Genomic DNA, 12811 nt, shown 5'->3' with positions numbered 1-12811 from the left:
AAGGATCCATCAATCAAGGCCACCAAATTCAAGTGCAGTTTCATACCACTTTCAGCAGGGTGCAAGGCCACCAAATTCAGTGCAGTGCAAGGCCACCAAATTCAGCACTACCCTGGACCTCCCTCGCTGCGGACATTTTCGAAAGGCACTGCAAGCACTACCTAATTCTAGTCGATTCCTATTCACATTTTTCTGCATTTGGTGTACCGGTCAAACTGCATACTGACAACGGAAGACAATTCACCAGTCAAGCTTTTAAGCACTTTGCGATTCAATGGCACTTTCAACATGTCACCAGCTGCCCCAAATACCTCAATCCAACGGCCTCGCAGAGCGTGCTGTCAGGAGCGCAAAGCAGCTGATGGAACATTCACATCTTGCCAAATCCAATGTCTACCTAGATCTGTTAAACCTTAGAAACATCTCTAGGGATAGCATCCTCAGCTCTCCCGCCTAGCGCCTGATGTCTCGCACGACAAGGCCACAGCTCCCTGCTGCCCAGCAACAGCTGAACCCACGGGTGCTCAAACCAGCTGCGGTCCAGAAGCATATTCAGGACAAACATGATGTCCAGAAGCGCTCCTATGAAACCGCTGCTGCAAGGTCAAGTGGTTCGCCTGCAGACGGCAATTGGACAAACCAGACTGGGTTTCGTTGAGGGACTATCCGAGGAACCTTGTTCCTACCTTGTCAACGTCGGTGGTGTTCTGTACCGACGCTGCCGCCACCATCTTCTGCCCATGACTGAGCCGAGACCAGCTCCTCCCGGTCCTCATGTCCCGCCATTGGTTTTCAAGACAACTGCTGCTGTTGTCCATCCACGACCTCCTGACCCCAGTATGCATTCCCCGCGATGTTCGGCTCCACCGCTACCCAGCGCCTCTGGTCCTGCATGCTCGCCCTGCCGTTCATCTCCAGGTTCCCCGGTTGCGTTCTCATCCTCGAGTTCTCCACCTACCAGTCCTACTCACTCTTCCGGAACGGAGGGGGAGGGGTTTGTCCGCATGCGCTCAGGTCGGGTTAGTAGACCGCGACAGATACGGCGAGTATGTTTAACCGCATGTGTTCTAACAACCGACTAACAACTCTTTCCTCTACGGGGAAGGATGTAGATTGGTTATTGCATATGAACCAATCAGAGCAATGTGCTACCACTAACTCCACCCTATTGAACACTTCATATTAACACTCACTTCCTATATTACGTAGTCACTCTAGTGGCAGAGTGGAACTAAGATATATTGTACTGTGACACTATGAATGATGATTAAAGCTGACTTATACAGTGTCCGTGCACTTGTTTGCTATGTCCAAACCCTTAATAATCTTATATGTTTCAATAAGATATCCTCTCATCCTTCTATATTCCAGAGTATAGAGTATGCAGTGCAATGCTTTTGCTTATGTTCTCTGCTGGTTTCAACAAGATACTGTAAATACTGGCTTTTTGAATGCAGCACTCTTTGCAGAACACAATGGATTTGATCAACCAATTGACTGCACGGATTGCTACTAAATTGCCAACAATATTGCATGGGCATCTTTTGTCCTTGCACTTCCTACTCGATTAAATTTAGCAATTGATGTGACTACATTTGAGGGAGTTCCATATACATGCCGTCTGCAGTGCAGTGTAAAACTGCTCCCAGTTTGCACAGAGCCTGTCTTCCCAGTAACGGGAATGGGGCCTTTCTAGAGATTATAAAAGTATCAGTAAATGGCTTGCCATTCATCTCAATACGAGTGTGTTCTGATAAAGGTTCTATCATGGGGACACCAGCAACCCCAATAGTATTAATATTTGATTGACTGACGGGGATGTCCACGGAGGGCGGCACAGATGACATAGTGGCTCCTGTATCGACCAGAAGGTCTAAATGGCAGTCGCCTATCTTGACTGCAGCCATGGGTTCTTCCATTGATTTAGACAATCTGATCACAGCCGCCTGTACCACCTTACCTCCGAGACATATATTGAGGGGACACCAAAAAATTACGGACATTGGTCATCTCCGTTATTTTTTGTTACCACATCTGCTGGCGATCCCGGTGGAACAATGGGATCTCCTACCTTTTCCAGGTGTCTTTTGGTCTTTTTTATCACCGTGGCAATGCTCTTTCTTACCTGCATCTTTCCCTCCTGGACCGCCTGTTTCTTTTCCTCAGGCCTCCCTCTATCAGTAGGATCAGATTTCTCCAATCAACCACTGTTTCCTCCCATATTCTATTCACAAGTCTGTTAAAACAAAAGTTATGTTTCCGTGGAAAATGTCTTATAATATTCGATTTACAGTTTGCACGCACTGGTTTTACCCCATCCATAAACCGCCAAGTCACCTTTCAATTTCTATAGTCAGTCACAGCACGGATGGCGCTCACAAATGACGCCCTGACATCACCGCCAATACGAGAGGGGATGCTGGCCCCGCCCCCTGCCATTGCGCAGAGTCACATGGGGGGCAGCATGCATCATGGGAAGAAGGTCACACAGTGCTGGAGTCTCTCAGCGGGTCGGGCGCGTCTGTGGACAGAAGGAATGCATGACATTTCGGGTCAATACCCTTCTTCAATCTGATGGGAGGTGCAGAGATAAGGAAGTGTAAGGAGTGAAAACAGGACAAAGGGAATGTAGTTCAAGGAAAATGTAGAATCATTGTTGGATAGATCAATGGGTGGCCACCATCGACCCCACAGTCAAAAAGGCCCAACAGAGGATGTACTTCCTGCGGCAGCTGAGAAAACACAATCTGCCACAGGCAATGATGGTCCAGTTTTATACAGCCATCGTAGAGTCTGTCCTTACCTTCTCCATCGTGGTCTGTTTATCCGCTGGTGCTCCCGCAGCCCCAGTGCGCTTTTGAAAAGCTTTTCACAGTTGGAGCAGCTGCTCGCCGGCATGGACCCGCCGGTGCTGCCGCAACCCCCGCAAGCTGTCAAATGTCTCACCACAGTACGGGCAGTCGTAGGGCTGGTGTGCACGTGCTGGTGAGACAGGGCGTGGGAGGCCATGGCAAAGTGCTCTCCACACACTGGGCTGGGGACCGGACGTTCGCCAGTGTGCACCCGCTGGTGGGACAGCAGATAGGTGGAGCAGGTGAAGCCCTTGTGGCACTGGTTACAGGTGAAGGGGCGCTCGCCGGTGTGGGTGCGCTGGTGCTCCAGCAGGTGGTTGGAGCGGGTAAAGCTTTTGCCGCAATCGCTGCAGGTGTAGGGGCGCTCGCCGGTGTGCAGGCGCCTGTGTACCTTCAGATCCGGCTTCGACTTGAAGCTTTCGCTGCAGTCAGAGCAGGTGAAGGGTCGCTCACTGCTGTGCACCTGCCGGTGCCGTCGTAGCCCCGACAACTGGGCAAAGCTTTTGCCGCAGCTGGAACAGCCATAGGGCCTCTCGCCCGTGTGCACACGCCGGTGGCTCTTCAGCTTTTGCGCCCTCTTGAACCTCTTGCTGCAGTCGGAGCAGCCAAAGGGCCTCTCGCCGGAGTGCACCTGCAGGTGCCGCAGCAGGTTGTCGGAGCGGGTGAAGCCCTTGCCGCACTACGTGCAGGTGTAGGGGCGCTCGCCGGTGTGGGTGCGCTGGTGCTACAGTAGTTTGTCGGTGCGGGTGAAGCCCTTGCCGCAGTCACTGCATGTGTAGGGCCGCTCCCCGGTGTGCAGGCGCCTGTGCACCTTCATGTGTGGCGACGACTTGAAGCCTTTGCCGCAGTCGGAGCAGGTGAAGGGCCACTCGCTGCTGTGCACCCGCTGGTGTTCCCACAGCCCCGACAACAGGGCAAAGCTCTTACCACAGATGGAGCAGCCGAATGGACTCACGCCGGAGTGCTCGCGGTTGTGCCGCTGCAGGTTGTCGTAGCGGGTGAAGATCTTGCCACATTCTGAGCAGTCAAAGAGGCGTTCTCCCGTGTGCACTCGCCGGTGGATCTCCAGCTGGCTCGGGCTCTGCCAGGCCTTGCCACACACGTCACACTCACAGCGCTTCTCCTTGTGCCCCGTCATGTGGTCCTGTGTCGAAGCTAAGCCCCTTGAAGCTCAGCCCGCACACCGAGCAGATGGGGGGGGGCTCACGGGCACCATGGCCGCCCTCAATGGTCCCTCACGTCCCCGTCTCTCCGTCCACACCAACGGCTCCTAAACACTGCAGGTGGGGAACACAGAGGGTCAACAAGCTGGTAAACAGGACATTACTAACGAGTGAACATTACTAGTACTTGAAGGGGGGAGAGGGCATGGGGGTGAGAGGGGGGGGCAGGGGGAGGGCAGGGGGGTGGAGGAGGGGGTGAAGGGGGGTGGTGAAGGGGGGTGGTGAAGGGGGGTGGTGAGGGGGAGAGATGAGGCGGTGAGGATGAGGGGGGAGGGGGAGAAGGGGTGGGGAAGGAGGGGAGAGATGGTGAGGAGGCACGGGGGGAAGTGGCATGAGGACGGTGTAAGTGAGGGGAGAGGGTGAGGAGGGATGAGGAAGTAAGTGGGAGAAAAGGGGTGGCCGCACCGAGCTCGGTGCGCTGAGCATCAAGGCACCGCGTCGAGCCGCCCGTAGTCCCCCAACCAGCTGCCCTGCGCCGCGATGGCTGCCATACGCACGGCGCGCACGACATGTGCCCTGACGTCACCCCCAAAACAAGGGGGACTGCCGGCACTGCCCAGCTGGTGATTGGTGCCGAGTCACGTGGGAGGCAGCATGCATCATGGGAAGAAGGTCACAGAGTGCAGGAGGGGGGGAGCTCTTCTGAATGGATTCCCTTGCGAGGGAAAACATTGGGACTGAGGAGGTAGAGTCACTGTGGATTGAGTTAAGGATTTGCAAAGGCAAGAAGACACTAATTGGTGTTATCTACAGACTCCCAAATAGTAGCCCTGATGTAGGGTGTATGTTGCAGCAGGAGTTAAAACTGGCATGTAACAAAGGTAATGCCACTGTGGTGATGTGGGATTTCAATATAGAAACATAGAAACATAGAAATTAGGTGCAGGAGTAGGCCATTCGGCCCTTCGAGCCTGCACCGCCATTCAATATGATCATGGCTGATCATCCAACTCAGTATCCCGTACCTGCCTTCTCTTCATACCCTCTGATCCCCTTAGCCACAAGGGCCACATCTAACTCCCTCTTAAATATAGCCAATGAACTGGCCTCGACTACCCTCTGTGGCAGGGAGTTCCAGAGATTCACCACACTCTGTGTGAAAAAAGTTCTTCTCATCTCGGTTTTAAAGGATTTCCCCCTTATCCTTAAGCTGTGACCCCTTGTCCTGGACTTCCCCAACATCGGGATCAATCTTCCTGCATCTAGCCTTTCCAACCCCTTAAGAATTTTGTAAGTTTCTATAAGATCCCCTCTCAATCTCCTAAATTCTAGAGAGTATAAACCAAGTCTATCCAGTCTTTCTTCATAAGACAGTCCTGACATCCCAGGAATCAGTCTGGTGAACCTTCTCTGCACTCCCTCTATGGCAATAATGTCCTTCCTCAGATTTGGAGACCAAAACTGTACGCAATACTCCAGGTGTGGTCTCACCAAGACCCTGTACAACTGCAGTAGAACCTCCCTGCTCCTATACTCAAATCCTTTTGCTATGAAAGCTAACATACCATTCGCTTTCTTCACTGCCTGCTGCACCTGCATGCCCACTTTCAATGACTGGTGTACCATGACACCCAGGTCTCGCTGCATCTCCCCTTTTCCTAGTCGGCCACCATTTAGATAATAGTCTGCTTTCCTGTTTTTGCCACCAAAATGGATAACCTCACATTTATCCACATTATACTGCATCTGCCAAACATTTGCCCACTCACCCAGCCTATCCAAGTCACCTTGCAGTCTCCTAGCATCCTCCTCACAGCTAACACTGCCCCCCAGCTTCGTGTCATCCGCAAACTTGGAGATATTGCCTTCAATTCCCTCATCCAGATCATTAATATATATTGTAAATAGCTGGGGTCCCAGCAATGAGCCTTGCGGTACCCCACTAGTCACTACCTGCCATTGTGAAAAGGACCCTTTTACTCCTACTCTTTGCTTCCTGTTTGCCAGCCAGTTCTCTATCCACATCAATACTGAACCCCCAATGCCGTGTGCTTTAAGTTTGTAAACTAATCTCTTATGTGGGACCTTGTCGAAAGCCTTCTGGAAGTCCAGATACACCACATCCACTGGTTCTCCCCTATCCACGCTACTAGTTACATCCTCGAAAAATTCTATAAGATTCGTCAGACATGATTTACCTTTTGTAAATCCATGCTGACTTTGTCCAATGATTTCACCACTTTCCAAATGTGCTGCTATCCCATCTTTAATAACTGACTCTAGCAGTTTCCCCACTACCGATGTTAGACTAACTGGTCTGTAATTCCCCGTTTTCTCTCTCCCTCCCTTCTTAAAAAGTGGGGTTACGTTTGCTACCCGCCAATCCTCAGGAACTACTCCAGAATCTAAAGAGTTTTGAAAGATTATTACTAATGCATCCACTATTTCTGGAGCTACTTCCTTAAGTACTCTGGGATGCAGCCTATCTGGCCCTGGGGATTTATCGGCCTTTAATCCATTTAATTTACCCAACACCACTTCCCGGCTAACCTGGATTTCACTCAATTCCTCCAACTCCTTTGACCCGCGGTCCCCTGCTATTTCCGGCAGATTATTTATGTCTTCCTTAGTGAAGACGGAACCAAAGTAGTTATTCAATTGGTCTGCCATATCCTTGTTCCCCATGATCAACTCACCCGTTTCTGACTGCAAGGGACCTACATTTGTTTTAACTAATCTCTTTCTTTTCACATATCTATAAAAACTTTTGCAGTCAGTTTTTATGTTCCCTGCCAGTTTTCTTTCATAATCTATTTTTCCTTTCCTAATTAAGACCTTTGTCCTCCTCTGCTGGTCTCTGAATTTCTCCCAGTCCTCCGGTATGCTGCTTTTTCTGGCTAATTTGTACGCATCATCCTTCGCTTTGATACTATCCCTGATTTCCCTTGTTATCCACGGATGCACTACCTTCCCTGATTTATTCTTTTGCCAAACTGGGATGAATAATTTTTGTAGTTCAACCATGCAGGTAGACTGGGAAAATCAGGTTGGTTCAGGTTGGTTCAGGACCCCAAGAAAGAGAGTTTGTAGAGTGTCTCTGAGATGGATTCTTAGATCAGGTTGTAATGGAGCCGACCAGAGAAAAGGCAATTCTGGATTTAGTGTTGTCCAATGAATCAAATTTGATAAGAGAACTCGAGGTAAAGGAACTGCTTGAAGGTAGTGATCATAATATGATTAGTTTCAATCTGCAATTTGAGAAGGAGAAGGTTGAATCGGAAGTGTCAGTGATGCAGTTGAACAAAGAGGACTATGAAGGCATGAGAGGGGAGCTGGCCAAGGTAGACTGGAAAGGGATACTGGCAGGAATGACGGTGGAAAAGCAATGGCAGGAATTTCTGGACATAATCCGGAAGACGCAGGATCATTTCATTCCAAAAAGGAGGAAAGATTCTAAGGGGAGCAGGAGACAACCGTGGCTCCGTAGTGTATCTAGACTTTCAGAAAGCCTTTGATAAGGTCCCGCACGGGAGACTGGTGACTAAAGTAGGGCACATGGTATTGGGGGTAGGGTGTTGACATGGATAGAAACTTGGGTGGCAGACAGGAAGGAAAGAGTAGGAGTGAACGGGTCCTTTTCAGAATGGCAGGCAGTGGCGAGTGCCACAAGGCTCGGTGTTGGGGCCGCAACTGTTTACCATATATATTAATGATTTGGAAGAGGGAATTAGGAGCAACACTAGCAAGTTTGCGGATAACACAAAGCTGGGTGGCAGTGTGACTGTGAAGTGGATGTTAGGAGGTTGCAGGGTGACCTGGACAGGTTGAGTGAGTGGGCAGATGCATGGCAGATGCAGTATAATATAGATAAATGCGAGGTTATCCACTTTGGTGGCAGAAACAAGGGGGCAGATTATTAACTCAATGGGGTTATGTTAGGTAAGGGGGAGGTACAGGAAGACCGGAGTTTCCTTGTCACCGGTCACGGAAAGTTGGCTTACAGGTACAGCACGCAGTGAAGAAAGCTAATGGAATGTTGGCCTTCATAACAAGAGGATTTCAGTATAGAGAGATTCTTCTGCAGAATAGAGAGGTTCTTCTGCAGTTGTATAGGGCTCTGGTAAGACCACATCTGGAGTATTGCATCCAGTATTGGTCTCCTAATTTGAGGAAGGGCATCCTTGTGATTGAGGCAGTGCAGCGTAGGTTCACGAGATTGATCCCTGGGATGGTGGGACTGTCATATGAGGAAAGATTGAAAAGACTAGGCTTGTATTCACTGGAGTTTTATAAGGACGAGGGGGGATCTTATAGAAACATATAAAATTATAAAAGGACTGGACAAGCTAGATGCAAAAAAAATGTTCCCAATGTGGGGCGAGTCCAGAACCAGGGGCTACAGTCTTAGAATAAAAGGGAGGCCATTTAAGACTGAGGTGAGAAAAATCTTTTTCACCCAGAGAGTTGTGAATTTGTGGAATTCTCTGCCACAGAGGGCAGTGGAGGCCAAATCACTGCATGGATTTGAGTTAGTAGAGCTCTAGGGGCTAGTGGAGTCAGGGGATATGGAGAGAAGGCAGGCACGGGTTAGAAACATAGAAACATAGAAATTAGGTGCAGGAGTAGGCCATTCGGCCCTTCGAGCCTGCACCGCCATTCAATATGATCATGGCTGATCATCCAACTCAGTATCCTATACCTGCATTCTCTCCATACCCCCTGATCCCCTTAGCCACAAGGGCCACATCTAACTCCCTCTTAAATATAGCCAATGAACTGGAGCTACAGTAGGAGTACGAGAAACAGAGCACCGCGGCCTCCCGCCGCCAGAGGGCGCTGCACCGGTAGGACTAGGGGCGCTGCACCGGGAGGACTAGAGGAGCTGCACTGGGAGGACTAGAGGCGCTGCACCGGGAGGACTAGAGGCGCTGCACTGGGCCCTTCAATGGACAGGGGTCGCTGAAGACAAAGAAACAAAGACGGTGCGCCGGGGCCTCCCGCCGCCAGGTTAACACGACAGGCGGACGCAGGCCTCGGGTCGCCGGCCGCAGGATCGCCCTCGGAAAGGGAGGAGGAGGAGGAGGGGGAGGGGACGCGGGGCCGAGCGGCGGCGGCGGCTGTTCTCACCTGTGGCTCCGCCCCGTCGACACACCGGCCCCGCCTCACGTGACCAGGTCCCGACTCCTCCCTCCCACTGACGGGCAGCGCCAGCGACCAATTGAAGCAGGACCAGCAACCCCCGGGCCGACGTCACAAAGGACCAGGTACCACCCCCTCCTTGCGTCCGACCAATCAGAGCCCCTCCGACGGACAGCGCCCTCCGCCAATCGGAGCCGCGCATCCCGCCCTAGCAACGGTTGCCACCAAAGCTCCTCCTGCTGATCCAGATGGACCACTCGTGCTGATGGATGCAATGTAGCAGTAGCAACTTTCATCCATTTCCGTAACCTGACCCCACTCGACTCGACTCGACTCGCAGTGTCATCAACGTTGCGGGGGAACAGTTTGTGTTCATAAATTTAAATTCTGAACATGAGGAGAAGATTTTTACCAAATAACTTTTATTTTTACGAGGATGATTCTGTAACCGGCTTCCGTCACCGCACTATTATCCTACGGGATCTTTGGTGCGGAGACGGAAGCCGGTTACGGAAATGGGGCCGAAAATTACCCATGAATCTGCCCATGACCGTACTACGTCTTTTTCGCCGAGTAGACTATCTTGCTCGTTTTAGGATCTTATAGCGGCTCCTGCACCATGGGGTGGGGGGTGGGGGGGGAACAATCACAGCAGCTGCAGAGGCTGCAAACCTGAGATAAAACCTCAAGGGGGGCCAGACAGCTGTAACTCAGCGGGACGGGCAGCATCTCTGGACAAAAGGAATGGTCGAGACCTTTTCTCAGACTGAGAGTCGCAGGAAAGTTGTCGACGGTGATGTGGAGTGGAAAGCTTTTACATAGAAACATAGACAATAGGTGCAGGAGGAGGACATTCAGCCCTTCGATCCAGCACCGCCGTTCAAATGTGATCTTGGCTGATCATCCCCAATCAGTACCCGATTCCTGCCTTCTCCCCATATCCCCTGACTCCTCTATCTTTAAGAGCCCCATCTAGCTCTCTCTTGAAGTCATCCAGAGAACCGGCCTCCACCGCCTTCTGAGGCAGAGAATTCCACAGACTCACAACTCTCTGTGTGAAAAAGTGTTTCCTCATCTCCGTTCTAAATGGCTTATCCCTTATTCTTGAACAATGGCCCCTGGTTCTGAACTCCCCCAACCTTGGGAACATGTTTCCTGCCTCTAGCGTGTCCAAACCCTTAATAACCTTATATGTTTCAATAAGATATCCTCTCATCCTTCTAAATTCCAGAGTAAACAAGCCCAGCCACTCCATTCTCTCAGCATATGACAGTCCTGCCATCCCAGGAATCAACCTTGGAAATCTACGCTGCACTCCCTCAATAGCAAGAATGTTCTTCCTCAAATTTGGAGACTAAAACTGCACACAACACTCCAGGTGTGGTTTCACTAGGGTTCTTTGCTCCTCTACTCAACTACTCTTGTTATGAAAGCCAACATGGCAACATGGCATGCTGTACCTGCATACCCCCCTCCCATTCCCAATCCGACCTCTCTGTCCTGGGTCTCCTCCATTGCCAGAGTGAGCAACAGCGGAAATTGGAGGAACAGCACCTCATATTCCGTCTGGGGACCTTGCGTCCTTATGGCATTAACATTGAATTCTCCCAATTTTGCTAGCCCTTGCTGTCTCCTCCCCTTCCTTAACCCTCTAGCTGTCTCCTCCCACCCTCCCATCCGCCCGCCCTCGGGCTCCTCCTCCTCCTCCCCTTTTCCTTCTTCTTCCCCCCCCCCCCACCCCCCATCAGTCTGAAGAAGGGTTTCGGCCCGAAACGTCGCCTACTTCCTTTCACTCCATAGATGCTGCTGCACCCGCTGAGTTTCCCCAGCAATTTTGTGTACCTACCCCCAGATCCTGTTGTACTCCCCCTTTTCCCAACTTGACACCATTTAAATAATAATCTGCCTTCCTGTTTTTTGCTACAAAAGTGGATAACCTCACATTTATCTTCATTAAACTGCATCCGCCATGCATCTGAGGAGGAGGAGCCATTGAGGAGGAGCCATCTTGGGGAACGGCTGCTAACCAGCAGTCGTCCGTTGAATTCACTTTTTTTTGGAAGTTTTAATAATAATAATAATAATAATAAATTTTATTTATGGGCGCCTTTCAAGAGTCTCAAGGACACCTTACAAAAATTTAGCAGGTAGAGGAAAAACATGTAAGGGGAATTAAATAAATAGTAGAGACATGACTAGTACACAAAGTAAAGACAGAATACAATTCAAAACACAATATGAGGCAATTAATGCACAGATGAAAAGGGAGGGGGACGTGGGGCTAAGGATAGGCAGAGGTGAAGAGATGGGTCTTGAGGCGGGACTGGAAGATGGTGAGGGACACGGAATTGCAGATCAGTTGGGGGAGGGAGTTCCAGAGCCTGGGAGCTGCCCTGGAGAAGGCTCTGTCCCCAAAACTGCAGAGGTTGGACTTGTGGATGGAGAGGAGACCGGCTGATGTGGATCTGAGGGACCGTGAGGGTTGGTAGGGGGAGAGGAGGTCAGTGAGATATGGGGGGGCCAGATGGTGGAGGGCTTTGTAGGTGAGGATTAGGATTTTGTAGGTGATCCGGTGGGAGATGGGAAGCCAGTGAAGTTGTTTGAGGACTGGAGTGATGTGATGCCAGGATTTGGTGTGGGCGATGAGTCGGGCGGCTGCGTTCTGGACCAGTTGGAGTCGGTTGATTTAGGTGGAGCTGATGCCAAGGAGAAGTGAGTTGCAATAGTCCAGTTTTAGTGAGTTTTAGTGAGTTCTGTGCCTTGTCTGTGGGAGAAATTACTTTTTAATGTGGGGGGTAGGGGTTAATAATATTTCTAGGTCCCTACCTGGTTGGTGAGGCAGCTTTTTCTCCGGGCTGCCCCGTCGACCCGTCCTTGCGGCCTACCAGCGACGTGGAGCGCCGTTTCCTGGCGGGGACCGCCCAGCACCTCGGCTTCGGTGGCGGCACAGCGCTGGAGCGCTATCGCGGAGCGGAGCTGGCGATGCCTTGCCTGGGTCGCCGCGCTGGATCGACGCGCTGGAGCTCCGGTGAGCTGTGACCGCCGAGATCAACACCTCCGGGCTGCGGGTCTGCGGAGCGGAGCGGGCGGCGCCGACTCTAACATCGGGAGCCTGGGAGCTCCAAACCGGCGCGGCCTTGTCGGCTTCGGAAGCCGCGGTCCCCAGTTACGAAGCGGCCGTTCCAGGTGGCCCTGCTGCTGAGAGGACTCTCCCGACGCCGGGGCAACACCACCCAGCCAGAACGGCCAGGAACATTGGGCCTCCGTAGAAGCAACTGTGGAGGCCTCAATAGGCCTGACTTTGGGAGAACTGGAGATGGGGACTGGACATTGTGCCTTCCCCCACAGTGGCAATCATTGTGGGGGGATGATTTTTTGTGTGTGTAAGTTAATATGTTAGTCTGTGTCCAAGATGGCTGTCGGAAGGGTGAGTGGACGCTGGCGCGCTTTAGCTGCCGCTGCTCTCTCTTCACATTGTGTTTCTGATTTTTTGTCTTTGGAGCGATTTCTGTCTTTAATTTGTGTATTGGTGATGTCCTTATTATTTATTTTACTCCGACTATATGTTTTTTCTCTCTTGTTAATCTCTGTAAGGTGTCCTTGAGACTTTGAAAGGCGCCCGCAAATAAAATGTATTATTATTATTATTATTATCTG

The 12811-nt window shown here is 51.1% G+C and overlaps 1 protein-coding gene across 1 annotated transcript; it reads right to left on the bottom strand.

Moving 5' to 3' along the window:
• Positions 1 to 1020: 1020 nt before the first annotated feature.
• On the bottom strand, positions 1021 to 9356 carry LOC116970318 (zinc finger protein 239-like). The gene is made up of 4 exons (XM_033016987.1): positions 9143 to 9356; positions 3904 to 3917; positions 2955 to 3483; positions 1021 to 1094 (listed from the first exon to the last, which is right to left on the bottom strand). The coding sequence occupies exons 1-4, from the start codon at positions 9354 to 9356 to the stop codon at positions 1021 to 1023; spliced, it is 831 nt and encodes a 276-aa protein (XP_032872878.1).
• Between the last annotated feature and the right edge of the window lie 3455 nt (positions 9357 to 12811).

This window comes from Amblyraja radiata, unplaced genomic scaffold (assembly GCF_010909765.2).
Source record: "Amblyraja radiata isolate CabotCenter1 unplaced genomic scaffold, sAmbRad1.1.pri scaffold_740_ctg1, whole genome shotgun sequence".
NCBI classification, from domain to species: domain Eukaryota; kingdom Metazoa; phylum Chordata; class Chondrichthyes; order Rajiformes; family Rajidae; genus Amblyraja; species Amblyraja radiata.
This window is presented reverse-complemented; position numbering and strand designations above follow the sequence as displayed.